Source organism: Odocoileus virginianus, chromosome 11 (genome assembly GCF_023699985.2).
Source record: "Odocoileus virginianus isolate 20LAN1187 ecotype Illinois chromosome 11, Ovbor_1.2, whole genome shotgun sequence".
Taxonomy (NCBI): domain Eukaryota; kingdom Metazoa; phylum Chordata; class Mammalia; order Artiodactyla; family Cervidae; genus Odocoileus; species Odocoileus virginianus.
This window is the reverse complement of record NC_069684.1, coordinates 37,346,369-37,370,042: the sequence shown is the minus strand read 5'-3', so window position 1 is coordinate 37,370,042 and position 23,674 is coordinate 37,346,369. Positions and strand designations below refer to the sequence as shown.

Below are 23,674 nucleotides of genomic sequence, written 5' to 3'. Positions count from 1 at the left end.
TGGTCCCTGTCCCAGTCCCTCTTGTGAGTCTTCACCAGCTCAGGGGCAGGAGAGAGGGGCGCGTGTCCACAGAGCAGCCTGATGGCAGAGGAAATGGATCACGGGCTGGCTGGTGGGGGCGGGCACCCTTTAGGAGTTACAGAGAAGCAGCTGGAGTTAAGGAGGGCGTTTTATTGTCCTTCAGAGCTCTTGGCCTGGGCGCTCTGTGGCCTGAGCCTGCACTCCGCAGATGGGTGGAGCTCCGATTTGTTTTCCTTTCCATGAGAACATGTCACAGCTGCAGCTGGGCCCCCTTCTCCGCCCCAGGTCCACCCAGTGCTGGGGCTCTGGCAGCTTCCGGCCTGCTTCCAGGCCTCCTGAGGCCTGTCTTGCTCCAGGGCCTCATGCTGCTGCTGGCTCTGGCCCTCAACGCCCCTGGCTGCCAGACACTGGTGCCACTTGTTAAAGGCCTGGAATCAGGGAGGGAGGAGCTCTTTGGCTCCCTTCCAGGTCTGTGTGGTCAGTACTGGGCCCAGAGCCTTCTGTCCCTGAAGGAAGAGGGGGCCCTTCCCTCTGCCCCAGGCCAAAAGCCCCAGCTCAGGATACATGTGATTTGTGACCAGGGAAGCTGGGCTCTGAGTGCATGTCAGGAAGGGGTGACGCTCAGCAACCCACAGCCATCACCGGCTAGTGTGAACAACAGCTGTATCATGGGCCAAGCCTAGTCTTCAACCAGTGACTGTAGGACTGGGCGGAGCCCTTGGTCACCAGCTGAATTAAGGAATCCAGGTTGTTTTCTCTGAATTGACCCCTCCCTGAAACGGAGAGTCTCTGGGGACAGCCACCAGGGAGGGCGCAGCTCGGGAATGCGCAGGTGTGGCCCTGTTGGGAAGGGCTTGCTGGGGATGGGGCAGCCTGCCGGTACCTGGGAAAGGACCCAGCCGTCCTCCTGTCGCTGTAACCGCTGAGCCACCTGTAACTGCAGCATGCGCCCCCGCCACAGTCGCCAGGCCCATCTCAGGTGCCACTGCCTGAGCTGTAGGGACAGTCACGAGGAGGCCCCGAGATGGGCCCACCGCTGTCCCTGGCAGCCCCCAGCCCCTCCGCTGCCTCTCCCCACCTGCACCCCTGAGGGGAGAGGGGGCCCTTCCCTTTGCCCCAGGCCAAAAGCCCCGGTTGGGGGACGGGGTGGGGGGGGGACGGGGTTGTGACAAGGAGATGTCATCTGAGATGTGCTAACAGTGCAGGTCCCTGGGCTGTTCCCAAGGTTTCAGGCTTGGTAGGTTCAAAGACCAAACTTGGAGAGACAGCGTGTCCAGGGGTTAGGGCTGGGAAAGGGACGGGGTGGGCGATCAGCGTGAGGTTGGGAAGGGGCCCCCCACTCACGAGTGTCCATGCCAGCCTCTCTGCCCCCTGAGCATCTACCCAGCACTGCCACATGGCTGCCCGGAGCCTGGCCTGCTGGGAGCTCTGCAGCTGGCGCAGCCGGGCCTCAAGTCGCCAGCACTGCAGGTATTTCCTCCTGAGGGGAGAGGCCCTGGTAGGTCCTGATGGCCATTATGACTACTTCATGGTCAGGATAAAGGGCAGAGCCCCAGGCCTGAGCCTGCACCCCTGGGATCCTGTGGGACGAGCACTGGCCGGGGGGGCCCAGGTCTAGCCATGGGTCAGGCAAACCCCTTGGTCCAGCCCCCATGCTCACCTTTCCAGCTCTACGCACACCCTTCTTTCTTACCCCAGATGCCTTTTCTTGCCCTCGAGGTCTCTGATCTCGGAGCTGCAGTCCCCCCTTGGCCCCACAGGGCGCTGGCCTGGGGCCCAGCAGGCACACCCGGGCCCCTGCAGCTGGAGCTGGGAGGTGGGGCAGAGAGGAGGCTGGCTGTCACTTGGAAAGGGGAGTTGGACAAGTTTAACACATCACTGAGGGGAGCAGACTTACTCGTCCCGGTGCTTCTGGAGGTTGAACTGTAAGAGAAGGGTGCACAAGAAATGATGTTGAGCGAATGAAGCCAGTGTCCCTGCTTCCACCACAGCTGCCCAAGTCTCCTGTGGCCCAAAGAGGAGGAAATGGTTGGGGCGGGAGAAATTGTAATTGTTTTCCCAACACTGGGAAATGTTCCGAAAGGGGAGATGCTTGGGGAAAACAGTAAATACATAAGACAGGTTTGCAGAGGGCTCGATGCTGATTTCCAGGCCTGTGAGGGCTGGTAACCGACTCACCGCTGCACTTCAGACCTTGTTTATCCCCAGAGGGAGGGTCTCCTTACTCTGAGCCCAGGACACTTCTCCCCGCATCCGTCCACTGGGGCTGCGGTGCTGGGTTGGGCTGGGCCCCATGGCCCATGGCCTGCAGCTGCGGGTCTGAAGGAACAAAGAGAAAAACCTGAGCCCAGGTGACCTGGCAGGATTCCTTTTCTGTCCTGCCCCAACCAGTCAGGAGACTTCCTGTTTGTGTGCACACAAGTGGGACAGTTCATGTTGCCTCAGGTTCTCCTGTGAGGCTTCTGGAGGTGACAGAAAAGGGCCAAGGGTATTGTGGCTGTTGGTACATGCCCCTGCCTCTTCCCCCATCTTCCTGTGTGGCTGGAGACTGGAAGGTGAGTGGGCCGATAATGGCTACCACTGAGAGCCTACCTGTGTCAGGTACAGCCTGTGAGGTGGGCATTTCTCTCCCTACTTAGTGTCATAAAAGTTATTTCTTTGAGGCCCCACCTCTCCAGAGTGGTCTGACTCCAGAGCTGGAGCCCCCAGCGACTGCTGTATACAAGTGGGGGCAGGGGCTCTCTAAAGGAGCCTGTGCCACCATGAGATGGCATAAAACCTGTCCCCGTTAAGTGAGGGCTGCCTGGGCACGGGTGTGCATGCGGTAGAAAGAGGGGGGCCTGGAATTCACCCTGGTTATCACTGACCATTCCTGGCATTTACTGTATTTTGCTTTTACAAGCCTCAGTTGCTCCATCAGAAAACGGGATCCCTGCCTGCCTTTGCTGGCAGGAATGGAAGTGTTTATAAACATTCTGAAAATTAACCATAGCCCCGCATAGGTGAAAATGCAGATTCTGCAAGTAACCAAAGCTCAGTTCAGTTCAGTCACTCAGTCTTGTCCAACTCTTTGTGAACCCATGAACCTCAGCACGCCAGGCCCCCCTGTCCATCACCAACTCCCGGAGTTTACTCAAACTCATGCCCATCAGGTTGGTGATGCCATCCAGCCATCTCATCCTCTGTCATCCCCTTCTCCTGCCCCCAATCCCTCCCAGCATCAGGGTCTTTTCCAGTGAGTCAGCTCTTCGCATGAGATGGCCAAAGTACTGGAGTTTCAGCTTCAGCATCAGTCTTTCCAGTGAATACCTAGGACTGATCTCCTTCAGGATGGACTGGTTGGATCTCTTTGCAGTCCAAGGGACTCGCAAGAGTCTTCTCCAACACCACAGTTCAAAAGCATCAATTCTTTGGCGCTCAGCTTTCTTCACAGTCCAACTCTCACATCCATGACCACTGGAAAAACCATAACCTTGACCAGACAGACCTTTGTTGGCAAAGTAATGTCTCTGCTTTTTAACATGCTATCTAGGTTGGTCATAACTTTCCTTCCAAGGAGTAAGCATCTTTGAAGTTCATGGCTGCAGTCACCATCTGCAGTGATTTTGGAGCCCCCCAAAATGAAGTCTGACATTGTTTCCACTGTCTCCCCATCTATTTCCCGTGACGTGATGGGACCAGATGCCATGATCTTAGTTTTCTGAATGTTAAGCTTTAAGCCAACTTTTTCAGTCTCTTCTTTCACTTTTATCAAGAGGCTTTTTAGTTCCTCTTCACTTTCTGCCATAAGGGTGGTGTCATCTGCATATCTGAGGTTATTGATGTTTCTCCTGCTAATCTTGATTCCAGCTTATGCTTCTTCCAGCCCAGCGTTTCTCATGATGTACTCTGCATACAAGTTAAATAAGCAGGGAGACAATATACAGCCTTGACATACCTCTTTTCCTATTTGGAACCAGTCTGTTGTTCCATGTCCAGTTCTAACTGTTGCTTCCTGACCTGCATATAGGTTTCTCAAGAGGCAGGTCAGGTGGTCTGGTATTCCCATCTCTTTCAGAATTTTCCACAGTTTATTGTGATCCACACAGTCAAAGGCTTTGGGGTAGTCAATAAAGCAGAAATAGATGTTTTTCTGGAACTCTTGCTTTTTTGATCATCCAGCTGGTATTGGCAATTTGATCTCTGGTTCCTCGGCCTTTTCTAAAACCAGCTTGAACATCTGGAAGTTCATGGTTCATGTGTTGCTGAAGCCTGGCTTGGAGAATTTTGAGCATTATTTTATTAGTGTGTGAGATGAGTACAATTGTGCAGTAGTTTGAGCATTCTTTGGCATTGTCTTTCTTTGGGATTGGAATGAAAATTGACCTTTTCCAGTCCTTTGACCACTGCTGAGTTTTCCAAATTTGCTGGCATATTGAGTGCAGCACTTTCACAGCATCATCTTTTAGGATTTGAAATAGCTCAACTGGAATTCCATCACATCCACTAGGTTTGTTTGTAGTCATGCTTTCTAAGGCCCACTTGACTTCACATTCCAGGATGTCTGGAGCTAGTCCCTTTCAATTCCATTTAAAATAAACAACTTGAATCTTTTTTCTTAGAACCTTCCTAGAGGTTATGACATGCTTCCTGGCATCCTAAAACAGGATTCTTGATGCTGCCAGTTATCTGGAGGAACACTGTGTGTCCCGCGATGATGTCTCCCTAGACTGCTGTGCAGCGTCACTCCTCGTGCCTGAAGTGACGCACTCATTATGGCTTCTCCCCTCCTGGTAGGCCACCCAGCTCTTTGTCACCATTTCTGCTGAATCCAATCACCTATCTTGATCCTAGGCTGCACCTTGACTTGGGAGTTTAGGTGTCTGCTCCTTAACAGTTGCCACCCAGGGTGTGTGTCTGTAGTAGACACACTGGCCTGGCACTCAGCAGGTGCTCAGTAAATGTTTGCTGACTGCCAGACCAGAGGGAGGCTGAGAACCCATAGGGGTGGTGTCCACAAGGCCACTGGGATCCTGGAGAAGCATCTAGCCACCCTTGTCGCTTGTGCTGAATCAAGCTGATTCTGAGGCCACTGGCCCGCAGGTCATTTGGGACCTCCCACCCCACCTGGGCCCGGCCTCACCTGCCTCTTCAGGGCTGGAGGGTTCATCAGCACCAGGAGACGCCCTCTGGCGGCCAGCCCACGCCAGCGCCGGAGGCTGGCCCTGGGCCTGGCCAGGTGGGCTGTGCTGGCCTCGTAGGCCTGTGGTTCTAGCCACACTCTGAGCAGCGCTGTCCGCCACTGGGCCCAGTGGGTTCGAAGGAAGCGCCTGGGCCCAGCCTGCTGGAAGTGGGTGATGGCAGTTTGCTGGACGTGGCCCCGAGTTGCTGATTGGGTCCAGGTTTCTAGGATCCTGGGGGGAGGGAGGAGCCCACACTGAAGTCACCAGGGCCAGGACTCTCCAGCAGGTCCAGGCAAAGCCCCATGCCCGTGCTCCCCTCCCTCATCCCTCTTCTGTTGAAATCAGGTTCCAGTGGGCTCGGGGAGTGGCAGAATATGACACATGGGGACAGAGAGAAAGCAGGCCTGCCAACTGCTCCTTCATTCCCATCCCCCCAGAAGCACTGCTTTATATTTTCAGCACCTGGTGTGCGTCTGGCCCGAGCTGAGCTGAGAGCTTGCCCACGGAAACCCTGAGGCCACCCACAAGGCAGGCCTGTTATCTTCCTCTGACTTTCAAAGTCAGATTTGCCCAAGGAGTGGGTGGCGTGGCTGGAGAATACAGAGCTGGCATTCGACCCCAGGACTAGCTGCAATGACCAGGATGTTCTCTCCCATCACCCCCAGCCCCCAGAGCCCCGCCACTAGCCACCAAATACTCTGCACCCTGACCCTAAACAAGTTCAAGGCCCAAGCTGGCCCCACACAGTACGGGACTGACCTCAGGCTGAGGGCACCCACCTGGCGCTCAGAGTCGGGACAGCATGGTCTCGAAGGACTCGGTGCTGGCAGGACTCACGTGCCCACAGCATCCAGCAAAGGGCCTGGGCCCTGGAGCTCTCTCCTGCCTGCCGATGGGCCTTGCAACACTGGCCCAGGGCCACTTGCCTTGCAACGAAGGCCTGCTGGGCCCAGGTCCTCCTCAGCTGCCTGTCTGCCTGGCAGCCCTGCTCTTGGCTTCTCCAGCAGGAGGCTCGGGCCACACACAGCTCCCGAGGCTGGGCTGTGGCCGCTTGGGCCTCACTGGCAAATGTGGCCCCGGGTATCCGTCTCCTCAGACCATCTTGGAAGGCTGGACGCTCGGCCCAGGAGGCTTTCACGACTCCACACCAGGCCTGGAAGTGTCTGCAGAACAGAGGCAGAGGAGCGGCCTAGGTGGCTTCCCAGTCAGAAGTTTCATTTATTCAAAGTTCAGTTCAGTTGATCAGTTGTGTTCAACTCTTTGCAACCCCATGGACTGCAGCATGCCAGTCCAGGTGTTCAAAGCTACACCCAAAAATTGTCCACAAACCATCACAGGTTATACACAGTTTTGTATACACAGCCTCGGTGCCTTAAGAACATCTGGACCAGACTTCCATGAAGGTCCAGTGGTTAAGACTGTGCCTTCCACCCACTGCAGGGGGCTTGGGTTCGATCCCTAGTTAGGGAACTAAGATCCCACAAGTGATGCTGTGCAGCATGGCCAAAACAAAAAAATCTCTTAAAAAAAAAAGTGTGGGCTGATGTGTGACAGGTGAAAGCCCTGGCTTTCATTTAGAGGCCTTGGCAGGCGCGCACCCTGGCTGCTGAGGGCAGGCTGCCTGGGGTGGTGTGGGAGCCTGGTGGTGTGGGTCCAGGCCCCCTACATCAGGGGAACAGCCACACCCTGTCTGCCCTCACACGGCAGCTCTAGGGCTGGAGGTCAGTGAGGGGACTGTGGTCAGAGGGGCCAAGAGAACATCAGCTACTCTGCAGTGAATGGTTCACTGCCCCTGTGGGGGCACTGAGAACGCCTGTGAGTTTGTAGAACCAACCCTGGGAGAAAACGTGATCTGCCCCTTCTGCTTTTAAATATGCATCCAGGTAATTCCCTGGTGGTCCAGTGGTTAGAACTCCATGCTTTCATTGTCGAGGGCCCAGGGTTCAATCCCTTGTTAGGGAACTAAGATCCCACAGGCTGTGGGGTGTGGCCAAAGATAATAATTTTTTAAAAACCCACATGCATCTATGATCTGTATACGTGTGTCACTAGACCATCTCTATTTCAGATTTCACTCTCTTCTTTGACTGTCTATGGAATTCTGTGCTGTGATTCATTAAACAAGACATGGAGTTGGAACACACGTTCCGGTGGCTGTTTGAGGAGGTGATTTCCCCATCTTAGCTGTGAGCTTTGAAACCAAAGGGCTGACCCAGCCAGGAGGTGGAGACCCAGGGCTTGTCAAGGCATTGGGAGGGGTTAGGGGCTTACTATCCCCCACCTCCTGAGCAACATGGAGAATGGAAGCTTGGTGGCTCTGACTCCAGGCTGGGGTCTCCCTTCAGGCCCCTGTTGCCTGGATGCCAGGTCTCCAGCCTGGCCTGTCTCGAGTTGCAGAGGCCACCCAGCCTCCCATCCCTGGGCGCTCTCCCTGCTGCTTCTGGGGTGGGGATGACCCTCGCGCTCCCACCCCCAGGCCCACCCACCTCTGCATTAGGAGCTGCTCTGGACTGGCCGCCGCGGGTCTCCGGCGAGCTGCCGCCTGCTGCCAGCCCCAGAATACGGCCCTCCGCAGGCCCTGGAGGCGGGCCTGCACCCACCGCTGGCACTTCTCCTGCAGGAACACCTGTCCTATGGCCAGAGAGATGCTGAGGTGCCTCTGAGTGCTCATTCCAGCCTCAGCCTGGGCCCTGGGGAACCATGGGCCCCTGCTCCGCTAGCCTCGACCCTCTACCCAAGCGGGAATGGCTAACTGGGTTAAAATACTTCCATTACAGGTGCTCTACTGGTGACTAAGCCAACCAACTCATAGAGTTCCTTTTTAATTTCTTGATGATGTTTAGGAATCAGGAGAGCTCACACAAAAATATAGATTTCCAGCTTTTCTGTAAAAACAAAGGTCTGGCAACACTGGGTCAATATCCCTGAGCAACAATTGAGTCAGGGGAGCCGCTGTCCCCAGTGGACAGGACACAAACTTTCTGAACAGCCAAGTCCCCACCTGCCAGCCCACTGATATGACACTGGAGGAATAAGAAGCCTCTAAAATGGCCCCACTGACCCCTGCCTTCTGTGCTGAGCTCTGAGGACCCCCTGACTCCAAAAGGCCAGGTGAGGATGATGAGGGTGAAGATGGTGAGGATGATGAGGACGAAGATGGTGATGATGATGGTAACACCCACAAGGAGCTGGGTTCTGAGCCAAGCACTTCATGTGGATTGTCTCATAGAATCCCTACACCACCCTAGCAGGTGGGTACCATTGTTGTCCCCATTTTATGGATGAATAAGCTGAGACTACGGTTAAGTAGCTTGTTTAAAGTCCATACAATCAGGCAATGGAAGCATACAGCATCCACACACACACACCACACCCTGCCCCTCTACCCCGGTCCCAACCTGTCACCCAGTCCAATATTGGACTCTGTGCTAGAGGACCTGAATCCTGGATGTCCCTGCCGGACCTTGACCCCTCCCTCACCCCTGGTGCCCCGTCCCAGTCCCCGACTCACTCTGCCAGTAGCAGTGCCAGTGGCCCAGGGCACGTCGCTGCAGTCTCCGGCCCCGTTCCCGGGCCCGCCATTCCACCTCCCGCCGCTGTACCAGCCGCTGCCGCCACAGGCCCAGGGCGGCCCTGCCCCTCCGATCCCAGGCCCAGCGGGCAGCCAGCTCTCTCCGGGCCCCTTGGGCTATTGCCCAGTGGCTCCAGTCAAGGAGGATGCTGGGAAGGGGAGTGTCCACCCTCAGGTGGTCACTGCCAGCCTGGCCCTGCCCTCCCCTCCCCTCAGCAGCAAGGAGGGGCTTGGGTGACCCTTCCTCCTGTCTCCGTCATGGAGGAGGAGGGGTTGCTGGGGGCTGGAGGGCTTCAACACTACCCAGAGGGTCATACTGACCGGTGGTCAGGATACAATGGGACCCCAGACCCCCAATGCCAACTGCTGTGATGAACAACGCTATGAACTGAGTGTTTGCTAATGCCAGGCACTGTGCTTGCTAGGGGATGTGCGTGCCCCTACCTCATTGAGTCCCACCAGTGAGAGCCCTAGTATGAGCCCCATACAAATGGGGAGATAGAGGCACAGAGAGGTTAAGCAACTTGCCCGAGATCACACAGCCGGTGTGGGGCAAAGCTGAGATGACCACAGCCATGAAACTTCTGGGAGAAATGAATAACCTGCCTCACATGGTCCCCACCCTCACCCCCATGGTTCACAGCAGGGCAGGACAGAGGGCAGTAACAGAGCCTGGGGAGTGAGGGGGGCCCTCTGGGATGCAGACCCCAAGGGGATGCAGATGGAAAGTCAAGGATTTCTGGGAAACAGTAAATCCACAGCGGGGGTGGCCAGCACGGCTCCCCTGTCCTGGGAGGGGTCCCTACCGCCTCTGAAGCTTGCTCTGGTGCCACCTCGCTGTGTCCCGGGACTGCTGGGCCCGTGCCCGCCAGAGCAGAAGGCATTGCCCCTGCTGTCGCCGACCTGCTGCCCACAGAAAGCTCAACCGGAGCATCTCCAGGAGGGCAGGGGCCCTGGAAGCCTGGGGAAGGAGGTGTGGGGTCCTGGGTGCCCTGGTTTCCCACTGTCTCCTCGCCCACCCTCCTCCCCACCCTCTGCCCCTCACCTTGTCCCAGGAGCTTCTCCGGTGTGTACTGTGGCCTGGCGGGGCCTCCCCTCCCAGGGTGCCGCCCAGCGGATCTGGGGCTGAGGCGATCCTGGCGCTGCCTGCATCTCGTGCTCTCAGGCGCCAGTCCCTCAGGATTTGCCGCAGTGCCCGCCACTGCATGCCCTTGAAGAAGGAGCTACAGGAGGGGGCAGGGGAGTGCCGGGGTCGCACCTCACCCGTGGCTGGGGGTGCTGGAAAGGCGCAGAGCTGGGCACCACCAGACTGGCTGCATACTGGGACCACCCGGGGCTCTAAGAGATACCAATGTGCACTGGGGTCCACTGGGGCCCCACCCCTGAAGATTCTGCTTTAATGGTCTGGGTGCCGCCTGGGCTTCCCAAAGTCCCAGGGTGACCTTCATGAGCAGCTGAGGCCGAGAGCACAGCTCTACCTGCCGTGATCCCCTGCTTGATTCTCACTACACTCCCCGGGTGGGGAGTGGAGGGCATGCAGTTGATGGGGGGTGGAGCCGGGCCCAGGCCCACAGACCCAAGACTCAAGAGCCCACACCAGTATTTCTGCCTCCACTTGGTTACAAAGGTAGGGAAATGGAGGCTTGAGGAAAGGTCATTTCCTCAAACTTCAAACAGTGGTAGACCTGGGATCCTAGCACTGGTCTCAGGCTACAGGGGACCCCAGATATGTTGCAGGGAGATATGGACTGTGCCCTGGTACCCAAATGCCAGAGGATAGCCTGGCAGAGGGAGGTTTGCATTCTGAAGAATCATGGTGAATTGAGTTTCCCTGGAGTTCCAGCATTAAAAGAGACTTGAGGGTCCAAGTGGACCAAGTGGGTGTGGGGCTGGTGGATGCCAGGTGTATAGCTTTTAAGGATAGGATTCTTAACCCTGCAGCTGCTAGTTTTCATTCTTCCTGACATCCCATTAGTGAAGCTGACCCCTCCTGACCTCCACCAGCCCCCTCACCCACAACCATCAGCCTGGGCCCTGAATCCCAGCATCCTGTCTTGTATAAAAGCATCATTAAGGTCTCACTATAGGGACTTTCTTGCTAAAGATTCACAGTGTGATTTAGAGCACGGTGCTCGACCCCTCTGAGCCTCAGTTTCTCTAGCTGTGTAATAAAGTGACTGTGTTGTGTGTTGGTCGCTCAGTCATGTCCAACTCTTTTTGACCCTATGGACTGTAGCCCACCAGGTTCCTCTGTCCATGGGATTCTCCAAGCAAGAGTACTGCAGTGAGTTGCCATCTTCTACTTTAGGGGATCTTCCCAACCCAGGGATCAAATCTGCATCTCCTGCATTGGCAGGCAGATTCTTAACCACTGAGCCACCTGGGAAGCCCCAGTAAGGCAACTGGGGGCAGGGAAAAGTGGCTCGCTTTTATTCATTTAGAGTATCTACCCTGTGCACACAGGCGGTCCAGGTACCTGCAAAATACTGGGAGGCATTGGTGAGGAGACAGACATGGTTTCCCACTTAACCAGGAGATGGGTGAGAGATGGGTTCAGGTTCTGAGGAGGGAGTTGAGCATTAAACCAACCTCCCATCAGGTTCCGGCCATCCTGGTAGGATTCCACGTTTGTGCCCCTGGAGCGCCTTGCCCACCCTCCCCACCCCCCGCCACCAGCTCTCTGCTCAGTCACTGTCTCAGTGTCCCTGGGCCACCTCCCACAGCCCCACACCCGGTGGGCACCGCGGGGTGCCAGGCCCCAGGCTGAGACCACAGGGAGGAGCAGGATGCCCCCTGTTCCATATGGAATGCTCCATCCTGTGCTGAGCACTGCTCACATGCCCACCCTAGGTTCCCCCAGACCCTACCCCAGGTCACAAGCTTGTGGTCACCTACTCCGCCCGTTGGCGCTGGGACAGCCGCGTCCTCCAGAGCAGCAGCGCCCGCTGGAGGGCCAGCCTCCAGCAGGCTTCCTGCAGGGAGCCCCGGCTTTGCTCCTGGGGCAGCACCCGCGCCGTGGCCATCAGCCTTAGCCCATGCACTGTGGCCTCTCCAGGGACTGAGCTGAAATGGGCCACGTTCCCTGAGAAGTAGACAAGAGATGAATCAGTGACCTCTCTCTGCTCCAAGCCATTGGTGGTCACTGCCTCAGCCCCTTAGGACCCCTCTCCTCATGGGCATTGCCTCCTGCCACCACCTCCAAACCCTCCCCCATCAGGACACCTCAAAGATCCTATTTGGTCTCAGGTGCAGGGGCTGTGCATCCCCCTTAGATTCGGGGCTTCCCAGGAGTAGGGGCTACATACTCCTTCCAGGTGGAGGATGGAACGGGTCTCTTGCCTAGAGGAGCTCATGACAGCGGCCAGGATGGGGCCCACCGAGGCCTGCTGCTCCAGGGACCCTCCCAGGTCTGCCAGGCTGCACCCTTGGGAAAGCTCCCAGTCTCATCTCCTCCCATCCCGAGAATCCATAAGTCAACCAGGTCAACTGCAGAAGGAGCTGAAGTGGCGCTGTTTGCTGGGTGGGGGGAGGGGAAGCCCTTTGGCCAGCTGCTCACTCACCTGCCTTCTGCCAACAAAGAGACAGCTGGGCCACCTTCGCTCCATCTGACGCCCGGAGCTGCTTCATCTGCACCCACTGTTGCAAGCACGTCCTCAGGGTCCCTGCCTGGCGGTTGGCCACATGGGCCCGGTACCGGGTCCCTCTTTGCACGAAACGCTGCCAGGCCCCAAAGCACCTGGACAGCCAAGAGAAAGTGCTGGTGTTTGCCGTAATGACAGCAGCTCCGGCTACCTGCCATGTGCCAGACACACCATTGAGGCCCTGGGCGAGCCACTCACCTCACTGAGTCTCAGCTTTCTTATCTGTAAAATGGGGCTGCTGTAAGGACAGTGCAGCATGCCATTTACTCAGGCCATACCAGCATCACTTCTGGGTGCCTGGCAGTTCTTTGCTGCCTCCTACCTGGCCTCCCTCATCCACTGTTGCCCCCACCCCTCTGGTCAGTGCCTACACCATAACCAGAGTAAGATTTTTCTTTCTTTTTTATTTTTATTTATTTATTTATCTTTCTTTATTTTTTAAAAAATTGTATTTTTATTTTTTGGCCATTCCTCAAGTCTTGTGGGATCTTAGTTCCCTGACCAGGGATCAAACCCGTGCCTCCTGCAGTGAAAGTGTGCAGCCCTAACCACTGGACCCCCAGGGAAGTCCCTAGAGAAATATTTTTCAAGTGTTAGTCGCTCTATTGTGTCTGACTCTTTGTGACCCTGATAGACTACAGCCCACTAGGCTCCTCTGTCCATGGGATTTCCCAGGGAAGAATACTAGAGTGGGTATTCTCCAGTGGGTATTCTCCATTCCCTTCTCCAGAAGATCTTCCCGACCCAGGGATGGAACCTGGGTCTTCTGCATTGCAGGCATCTTACTCTCTTGCTAAAACCCTCCAGCAGTAGTCTCCTTGCTCTGATGAAAATTTCAACTGCTCCCCACTGCCCTGCTCCTCACAAGGCCCTCTCTGATGATCTGCCCCCCAAACACCACTGCACCCCTTTCCAACTTCATCTCAGACCACCCTGGCCTCCAACCCTGTACTAACAGGGTTCCAACTTGACTGTCCTTCTTTGAATTTTCCATATTCTTCTGTCAGAGGCCTTAGAACATGCTGTTCCCTCTGTCCGGCGCTCTAGTCTGCTCTCCCTCTACCAGTCATCCATGCATCCTTCCCATCTCTGCTGAACTCTGGTCAAGGTCAGCTCCCTTTGTTAGACACTCTCACAGAGAAATTCCCTAGTGGTCCAGTGGTTAAGAATCCACTTGCCAATGCCGGGGACATGGGTTCAATCCGTGGTCTGGGAAGATCCCACACGCCATAGGGCAACTAAGCCCCTGTGCCACCACTACTGAGTCCGTGACCTCTAGACTCAGTGTTCGGCAACAGGAGAAGCCACTGGAGTGAGAAACCTGCACACTGCAACTGGACAGTACACACATGTTCAGTTGCTTCAGTCCTGTCTGACCGCATGGACTGTAGCCCACCAGGCTCCTCTGTCCATGGGATTCTCCAGGCAAGAGTACTGGAGTGAGTTGCCATTTCCTCCTCCAGGGGATCTTCCCAACCCAGGGATTGAACTGGTGTCTCTTGTGTCTCCTGCATTGGCAGGAGGGTTCTTCACCATTAGTATGACCTGGGAAGCCCATGGTATGGTGGTTCTGTTGTTTAAAAGACTCTGTTTTAGAGATGCTGAGGAAATATTTACATATGAAATGATAGGATGCCTGGGGTTTTTGTGGGGGAAGTAGCTAGGGTACAGATGAAACAAGTTTTCTCAGGAGGTGATTTTCTTCATGGATACATTGAAGTTTATTCTGTTTTCCCTACTTTTGCGTAAGATAAAAATGTCCCTTAATAAAATAGTTAACAGGGAAAAAAATCTTCATGTAGATCTGTGTTCCATCCCTTCACAACACTTAACTTGGGTGGTATTCACACACACACACCCCCTTTGTGATTGTTAACTTCCTTCCTATCTGTCCCTGTACTGAGTCATAGGTTCCATGGGCTTTAAGCTCTGCTTATAATTGAATCCCTGGCTTCCCAGGTGGCTCAGTGGTAAAGAATCCATGGTACATATACACAATGGAATATTACTCAGCTATAAAAAGGGATGCATTTGAGTCAGTTCTAATGAGGTGGATGAACCTGGAGCCTATTATACAGAGTGAAGTACGTCAGAAAGAGAAAGCCAAATGCTGTATATTAATGCATATATATGGAATTTAGAAAGACAGTACTGATGATCCTACATGCAGGGCAGCAAAGGAGACACAGATGTAAAGAACAGACTTTTGGACTCAGTGGGAGAAGGCGAGGCTGGAATGATTCGAGAGAATAGCATTGAAACTTGTACATTGCCATATGTAAAACAGATGACCAGGGCAAGTTCGATGCATGAGGCAGGGTACCCAAAGCCGGTGCTCTGGGACAACCTGGAGAGATGGGGTGAGGAGGGAGGGGGGAGGGGGGGTTAGAATGAGGGGAACTCATGTATACTTGTGGCTGATTCATACTGATATATGGCAAAAACCATCACAGTATTGTAAAGTAATTATCCTCCAATTAAAAAAAAAAATCCACCTGCTAATGCAGGAGACACAGGAGATGTGGTTTGATCCCTGAGTCAGGAAGATCCCCTGGAGGAGGAAACAGCAACCCACTCCAATATTCTTGCCTGGAAAATCCCATGGACAGAGGAGCCTGATGAACTGTAGTTCATGGGGTCACAAAGAGTAAGACAGGATTTAGCAACTGTGCACACATACATAACTAAGTCCCAGCCCCTGGGTGGTGTCTGGCAGGTCTTGGTGTCTCACTAAATGGTGGATGTGTTCATTTCTTATTTTCATTGTTCTCTCAACACTAGGAGTCAAGAATTGACTTAAGGGGCTTCCTTGGTGGTCCAGTGGTTAAGATTCCACCCTCCCGTGCAGGGGCCTGGGTTTAATCCCTGATCAGGAAACTAGATCCCACATGCTACAACTAAAGATCCTGCTTGCCGCAACTAAGACCCAGTGAAGCCAAATAAATAAATATTTTTAAAAAAACTGACTTAAAGGGCATTTCCCAGCTGCATCCCACCCTTTGCCTTAGGGAAGGTGGTCCCCATTCTCTCTTCCCCCTACCTGCAGAGACAGGCTCTCCGATGCTGAGGGTCCAGTAGGGCCACCCAGGCTGCCCCTGCAGCAGGAGAGTGCCAGGTGTGGGGGGGCCTCCCTATCTTCCGAGTCCTCAGCGTGGCCTGGGAGGCCTCTCCCTGGACCCCCTCCTCCTGCCTGGCCCATTCCTTCTGATGACACCACAGGAGGAAGACTAAAGGGGGTGGGAAGAAGGAGGGAAGAGAGAGTGAGTGGAGGGGAGCAACAGAGCCAGGAGGGACCACTGAGTCCTGGGATGCCAGGCTGATCGGACCAGTCAGTCACTCTCCATCTCTGGGCCTCAGTTTCCCCATGAGTAAGTCATATCTAAGGACTTCCCGGTTCTAATATACAAGCTTCTGTCTGGCCTGTATCCATCTTCCATGGCACACAAATGCAGGATGTGTCCCTCTCATACTGTGTGTCCTTGAGCTGATCACTTAATTGCCCTGTGCCTCAGTTCCCCATCAGTAAAATGGGCACAATGCCTTGCCAAGGTCACCATGAGACTTAAATGAGATCTTGTCTGGGAAGTTGCCAGGGTAGATACTCAGTAAACACTCACTCACTCTCTGAGGACCCCTGACCGCCTGCCCTGCCCAGTGTGGGGGCCTGGGCCTACCCCGCTGGCTCTGCCTGCCCAGTGTAGGGACTCGGGCCCTGCCCTGCCTGGATCCATCTCCCCACTTCCCCAGAACCCCGTGTCTCACCAGTCAGCTGGTGCAGAGTCTGCAGGATCAGGACTCCCCTATCTCCTCCATCTGGCCTCGGCCCAGCACACAACGGGATCGGCTGGGCTCCCGCCTCTTCTCTCAGACTCCCTGGACTGAGAGTGAAGTTGCCCAGAGAGAAACTGATGCCCTCCCAGGCCTAGGGAGGGCACCCAGTCACAACCCATCCACCCCAGTCCTGAAGGACCATTTGCCGGCAGGAGCAAAGGTGCGCTGAGCCACCCCCCTGTTCTATTCCAGATAGTACATTCTGTTCCTGATTATGCAAGTAATTTTGGGGAGGGTTCTGCTCTTTCTGTATTCTGTTTAATACTATTTGGGTTTTTTACAACCAACATGCATTCAAATAAATATTACTTAAATCTTTTAAACACAACTGTTTAAAAATAAGAATGGGACTTCCCTGATGGTTCGTCCAGTGGTTAAGAATGCGCCTGCCAACAGGGCACATGAGTTTAAGTCCTGGTCTGGGAAGCTCCCACGTGCCATGGGGCAACTGAGCCTGTGCACCCCGACTACTAAGCCTGTGCTCTAGAGCCCGAGAGCCGCAACTACTAAAGCCCATGAGCCTAGAGCCTGCGCTCCACAGCAAGAGAGGCCACCACGTCAGAGGCCTGAGCACCACACAAAGTGTAGCCCCCACTCACTGCAACTAGAGACAGCCAGCAAGCAGCAACAAAGACCCAGCAGAGCCAAAAATAAATAAATAAAATTTTAAAAATTAAAAAATGAAAATAAGAACAAAAACAATTCATCATTGGAATGGAAAACTGAGGAACTGAAAATAACCATCTTTAACCTCACTGCTCCAGAAATGACCATTATTTCCATTTTAGCATTTTTGGAGGGACAGGGGGAAATAAGATTTATTTACTTATATTTATTTTTAACAGTGGTAAAATACACATAAAATTTACCATCTTAACCATTTTAAATGAATATTTTAAACACAATAACCATTTTAAGTGAACAGTTCAGTGGTGTTAAGTAATTCACATTGTTATGTAGCATTTTAATATTTTTCCTTCTGGTCTTTTTTCTATGCACTATTTTTCATTCATAGAAAACAATATCTTGGGTACTGAAGTGAAGTGAAAGTCACTCAGTTGTGTCTGACTCTTTGCAACCCCATGGACTATACAGTCCGTGGAATTCTCCAGGCCAGAATACTGAAGTAGGCAGCCTTTCCCTTCTCCAGGGGATCTTCCCAACCCAGTGATCAAACCCAGGTCTCCCGCATTGCAGGTGGATTCTTTACCAGCTGAGCCACAAGGAAAGCCCAAGAATACTGGAGTGGGTAGCCTATCCCTTCTCCAGCAGATCTTCCCAACCCAGGAATCGAGCCGGGGTCTCCCGCATTGCAGGTGGATTCTTTACTAACTGAGCCATCAGGGAAGCCCATCTTGGGTACTATTTTTTCTTTTGGCCACACAGTTTGTGGAATCCTATTTCCCCAACCAGGGACTGAACCCACGCCCTTAGCGGTGAAAGCACAGAGTCCTGCAGCAAATTCTCACTGGCTGGCTATTTTACATATAGTGATGCTTATGTTTCAGTTTGCTATATGATGCAGGGAGCTCAAACCCGGTACTCTGTGACAACCTAGAGGGGTGGGGTGGGGAGGGAGACTCAAGAAGGAGGAGACATATGTATACCTATGGCTGATTCATGTTGACATAGGGCAGAAACAAACACAATATTGTAAAACAATTATCCTCCAATTAAAAATAAATTAAAAATTTTTTTTAAAAAGTGCAGAATCCTAACCACTGGACTGCCAGGGAATTCCTTCTTAGGTACTATTTTGATGGGGGGAGCTGTGCTGGGGCTTCATTGCTGCATGGGCTCTTTTCTAGCTCTGGCAAGTGGGGACTACTCTCTAGTTGCATTTGAGAGGGCTTCTCATTGCAGTGGCTTCTCTTGTTGTGGAGCACGGGCTCCAGAGCACACAGGCTTCAGTGTTGTGGCATATGGGCTCAGTAGTTGTGATTCCCCAGGCTCTAGAGAGGAGGCTCAGTACGTGTGGCACACAGGCTTAGTTGCTCCACAGCAGGTGGGATCTTCCCAGACCAGGGATCAAACCCGTGTCTCCTGCATTGCAGGTGGATTCTTCACCACTGAGCCACCAGGGAAGCTCATTAGGTACTGTTTTTTACCCTCTTTCCCGCCCCCCCAGCATTAAAAATACCCATATGCAAATACCCATAAAGCTACTTCTAGGAAGGAAGATAAGATACATAAGAAGGGAGATGAAACTTTTGAATTATTTGAAATACTTGCAACTATCTTGAATGTTTTTTCAAATCAAGCATGCATTCCTATTATGATTATTATAATAGGAAAGAACACCAATAAAGATATGGAAACAAAAAATAAAGAAAAAAAGAGTGGGGAGGAATTTTTAAAATCTTGATAAACATCATATTGAACAGTTGCCAAATGTTTATCACATGGTTAAATGACAATTTTCTCACTTGATGTTGGACAGTTAGGCTGTTTTGAAGCTTTCATAGGTATAAATAATGCCACGATGGACATCCTTCTGCATAAATCCTTGTCCACATTTGAGGGGAAGTGGGGGACAAGGAGGGAAGGCACAATCATTGTCCAGGTCACACTGACCAACCTGGGGTGTCCCAGACTACCTGCTTCTCCAGGCACCGTCCACCACCGGCTTCCTTCCTGAGGGGCCTTGGTCCTGGTCTCCCCCGGAGGACAGGGGTCTTGGCCCAGCCTGGACGTGAGGCTGCCCTTGTTTGTGCTGCTGAATCAAATGTCTCCACTAGGTCAAGAGAGAAGGGGAAGAAGGATGTTGGCTGATGCCTCAAATGTGCCCTGAGCGGGAAGGGCAGAGACAAAGTCAGACACTGTAGTCTTAACCAATTAGATGCCCCAGCCTCTTTGGGAATGGATGGATGGATGGATGGATGGATGGAGAAATGGAGCCCAAGAGGCAGGGTTTTCCTTGGGAGACAAAACCTGGAGCTAGGCCCTCCCAAAGCACTTTTCCTAAGGAGGGACGAACACAGAAATGCCCTCCCAGTCCTGGCTAGCAAACCTCTAGTAAAATGTTGCTTAATTGCTAAGTTGTGTCCGACTCTTTGGACAGCATGGACTGTAGCCCACCAGGCTCCTCTATCCATGGGATTTCACAGGCAAAAATACTGGAGTGGGTTGCCATTTCCTTCTCCAAGGGATCTTCCTGACCCAGGGATAGAAACTGCATCTCCTGCATTGGCAGGCAGATTCTTTACTGCTGAGCCACCAGGGAAGCCCCTAGTTTAAAAAAAGAAAAAAAAAAAAAAAGCAACCACTTAAATAGCAGAAGGCTTGCTATGTGCTAGGCAGAATTCTGAGTTCCTTATATTTATTAATTTAACCTCACAAAGGGGCTTCCCTGGTAGCTCAGCTGGTAAAGAATCCACCTGCAATGTGGGAGGCCTGGGTTCCATCCCTGGGTTGGGAAGATCCACTGGAGGAGGGCGTGGCAACCCACTCCAGTATTCTTGCCTGGAGAATTCCCATGGACAGAGGGATCGCAAAGAGTCGGACATAACTGAGCAAATAAGCACAGCACAACCTCACAACCTTGAGAGCTATGTAAATGTGAGTGCATTTCAGAGCTAAAGAGACTAAGGCTCAGAGAGGTCAAGTAACTTCCCCCAAGGTCACACAACGAGAAAATGTGGGGGAAAGGAAAGTGGCGGAAATAGGATTTAAACTTGAGCAGAGTTCAGTCCTGTGCCTGGGCTGATGCCTGCCCCTTCTACTGCTAATTACTCAGGGGGAACAACCTGTGCTCCAAGAGAGCCTCCTCCCCAGACACACAGGTGTTTCATCACCTCTCTATGCCCCAATCTGGAGGTTCCTAACCTTCTGGAAGGTCCGGGCCAGCAAGGCCTGTGTGTGTTGCCCCCATGCTGCCTCCAGCTGGGCCTCCCGGAGCCACAGTGCCCACCGCAGTGCCCGCAGACCCCTGCGTAACAGCTGCCGCCGGCCCAGGGCCACAGCCGCCGCCACTGTCCGCCGCCGCCGTGCCCAGCGCCACCATGCTCTGAAACATCTGGACAGCCACTGCCAGCTAGGGATGGACAAGGCTGACCAGGGGTGGGCCTGGCCCCCAGCCCCAGGGAGCAGCTGGGGGCTCAGCGCCACCCACATTGCCTTTCCAGCACGAAGGGTGATGCTCCACCCTGAGGCAAGAGGGCTGGCTGGACACTGGGAGGACTTTCCTCTACAGAGGGCTAGCCTTGGAAATCCCATAAAAAAGGGCTCATGGAGGCAGGGGAATGCCCTGTTTGACTGCCAAGCTGCAGGGCAGCTTAACAAGTTTCAGATCCCAGGAAGCAGCAGCCCCCACCTTCCTGTCCTTAGGGGCCTGGGAGGTTTCCTGCAAGGATCTGCCAGCCCGGCCTTAGTGCCATCAGGCCTGAATCTGCAGGCAAGTGGGAGAGGAGCTGTTCCCAGAGTGTGGCCTCGTCCCCACGCCACAGCACATAACCTCACCGGCCTAACTCAGGCTGCAGGTTCACCGTGTTTCTGGCTTTGCTCTTGGAAAATAAAAGAACACAACATGCTCTCAGGCTGAGAAGCAAGCAGGACTAGATACCCCCTTCTAAGCCTGCCTGCCCAAGGCCTCCCTTTTGAGGGAGGGCAACAGGGTAGTGACAGCCAGCTTGGAGTGAGAATTCCTGGGAGGGAGGGCAGCCCCCAACCCAGAGTCCCCAAACTCCCAGACTCCTCTGGCCCCTACCTGCAGGGCATTCCTGGAAGCTGGCCTTTCTTTCTCCCTGCTGATCTGCTCCCTTGGGGTCCTGCCCCCTCCTTCCCGCCCAGGGAGGATGCCCCGGGCTGAACTGGACGAGTCTGAAGAGCAGAGTCTGGCCTCCCTGCTGTCCACACCTGGAGGGCGCAGGGGGTCCCCCCTCTGCCCCCAGCCGTGTGTAGTCCCCGAGGAGCCTTGCTCTCCTTGCCTTAGGGTGCAGGCAGAAAGGACCACCTGCTCAGGGTCAAGGGCATCCCCAGGCAGCATCGCCAGAGTGGTCCCCAGTGATCCATGCTTGCTGCTTGCCTGAGAGTCTGAGAGACCCTCCTGGGGCCCCGGAGTCTCTGGGAAACTAGTAGTTTCCCTGAGGCCTCGGGAGTGTCTCCTCCTCTCATCCCAGGAATCAAGAACAGGCTGGCTGAGCTGGGGGTGGACAGGGAGTGTCTGGCCAGCTCTGGTCCAGGGCTCCTGCCACACAGGGCCTGGGAATTCCCGGGATGCCTGGCACCTGAGCCGCACTGCCTGGCACTCCAGGCGTTGAACGCAGACCAGCAGCTGGTGAATGGCAGCTTGGGATGGGGCCTGAGGTAGGCTCTGGGCAGGGACAGCCAGGTCTTTCAGGGTCAGGGGTTTCCCCACGAGCCTGGAGGTCCAGCCCCCCAGGCCACACCGGGATCTGGGGTCTGACCATGTGGGCCCTTTGAGTGGGGCCAGCCCTGTAGCAAGCCCGATGTCTGGGCAAGAGGTATCTGTGGCCAGCAGCCAGGACTGCCTCAGACTGGAGGATGGGCGAGCCAGTGGCCCTTGGGGTAGGGGGCTTCCCTGGGGCATCAGGTGGGGCCGGAAGCTCTCCTGAGGCTCTGACCAGAGCTGGGGGCTGGTGAGACGTCCACACTCAGCCGTGTGGGTCTCCCTAGCACACAAGTTACTTTGCTGGATCGCAAAGTCTTGGACTCTCCTTTGGGGTCTCCCAACCAAGGGCTGCAGGTTGTCCTGCTGCCGGAAGCTTGAGTTGGTCAGCCGGCCGGTCATGTCCCTCAGGACGAGGCCCAGGCTGGGGCTGGGGCTGGCCAGGTTGCTCTGGACTCGGCAAGGCTCCTGGTGTAGTGCTGTCCCCAGACACGGTGTGGCAGCAGGCCCTTCCCTCTCAGCCGGGCCCATGGACACCCACTGGCCACGTCTACTGGCCAGGCCGACACCCAGGCTCTTCCGGAATCTCCGTGGCTCTAAAGAAAGGACAGACAGTTATGTGCTGGGGGAGGACTCTGTGGTCAGTGCTCAGGAGGGATGGCGGAGGGAGCCCAGAGTCCAGAGGTCTGTGTCAGCTATTGTCCCGGGTGGACCGATGGATGCACCCCAGCACAGTGACCTGGTGTCAGTGCAGGGACTCATAGCGGGGAGCGGGGAAGGGGCTCGGAGGAGGGCAGCGGGAAGCAGGGAGAGACGGGGGAGGCTGCTGAGGGGGCTCCCAGGTGAGAGGTGATGGGGCTGGGATGGGGGCAGTAGGAGGGTGGAGAGGAGGCAGATCAGATCTGCTGAGAAGGTGAAGGCGTAAAAGAGGGTGAAGCATCAAGGACAACTCCCTGGTGGTGTCCAGCTTGAGCAGAGGTGCTGGGTGAGAGGGTGGCTCACAGTTGGAGTGAAAGCAAGATCCAACATATTATAGTTAAAAGGGAGCTGCTCTGGGGACCATGGGCGTGGAGTTTAGAGCCCTCCACTTCCCAGCCACCACCCCCTCCCCACCGCCCCCAGTCTCCCCAGCCTGCCTCCCTTCTACCGGCCTCTTGGGTACTGGTGAGACGCCTGGGAGGGCCTGGCAGGTAGAGTGGGCCATTAAAGTTTGCAGACAGGAACTAAAGTTCAGAGAGGTTAAGAGCCTTGCCCTGTGGTCACACAGCTAAGAACACAGAGAAACTGGTATGTCAGTTGGAATCTGAACTGGTTCTTGGGTTGCTCCCACTCTTGGCTACACAGCTCTGTGGCCTTCCGGAAGCCCCAGGCACCTGAGCAGAGGTGTTCCCAGCCCACCACTGCAGAGATCGAGCTCTGGAGCTCCTGTTTCCCCCTTCCTCACCTCATGTCCTGACTTCCTGATCCTCCCTTGGGCCCTGGACTGGAAGACTTTGTCCTGGTCCAGTTGGCCTCAAAGAGCAATCTCAGGAATCCACAAAGCCCTGGCTGGGCTGTCTGCGAAAAGGGGCTCTGGGCTGCTACCCCAGGGGCCCCTGCTCCTGCCACCTCTGACCCAGACCCACTGAACCTCTTGCCTGGCCTCAGGGAGGTTGCCGGCCTGGGGGGCACATTCTCCTTGTGGCTGGCATCAGGTCTCAGCTCCACGTGCTCCAGGGCAAAGCCGGGGGGCAGGGGGCAGTGATCTTGTTCCACACCACAGCTGGCGGTCCTATTTGATTAGAGGGGCTCTGAGGGGTGAGGACAGGGCGCTCAGTTCCTACCCAGCCATGCCCATCCCTGGTCCCCAACCCCACCCTTCAGCAGCATCCCTGGCTGCCCTGAGGTCCAGCCTGGCTGTCCTGTTCAGGGCCCCTTCGAGTCTCCTCTCCCCAGTCCCTACCACCCCTTTCCCTTGTCATTTTCTCATGTCTTCCGCACCCACTCCTAACACTGATGACAGGTTCCTGTGGACTGTGCTTCCCCAGCAGGCTTCTCAGTAGGGGCTCTTTCTTTCAGACCTCCAGGCAGGATGGGGTGTCCCTCTTTGATTCCTATGGCC

At 54.6% G+C, this 23,674-nt stretch overlaps 1 protein-coding gene across 4 annotated transcripts; it reads right to left on the bottom strand.

Annotated features, from left to right (window-relative positions):
- Positions 1-151: 151 nt before the first annotated feature.
- C11H1orf167 (chromosome 11 C1orf167 homolog) lies at positions 152-22,660 on the bottom strand. Of its 4 annotated transcripts, none has more exons than XM_070474291.1 (20): positions 20,932-22,660; positions 20,685-20,728; positions 20,052-20,259; positions 18,824-18,960; positions 16,158-16,273; positions 15,436-15,622; positions 12,315-12,490; positions 11,650-11,836; positions 9,800-9,977; positions 9,561-9,715; positions 8,695-8,903; positions 7,670-7,814; positions 5,963-6,346; positions 5,144-5,414; positions 2,247-2,340; positions 1,919-2,025; positions 1,715-1,830; positions 1,366-1,501; positions 905-1,015; positions 152-449 (listed from the first exon to the last, which is right to left on the bottom strand). In XM_070474291.1, the coding sequence occupies exons 1-20, from the start codon at positions 22,102-22,104 to the stop codon at positions 171-173; spliced, it is 4,413 nt and encodes a 1,470-aa protein (XP_070330392.1). In that variant the 5' UTR covers positions 22,105-22,660; the 3' UTR covers positions 152-170. The 4 variants fall into 4 exon arrangements, with proteins under 4 accessions (XP_070330392.1, XP_070330393.1, XP_070330394.1 ...); XM_070474292.1 differs by having other exon boundaries at positions 1,919-1,944; XM_070474293.1 differs by lacking the exons at positions 15,436-15,622; positions 16,158-16,273.
- Between the last annotated feature and the right edge of the window lie 1,014 nt (positions 22,661-23,674).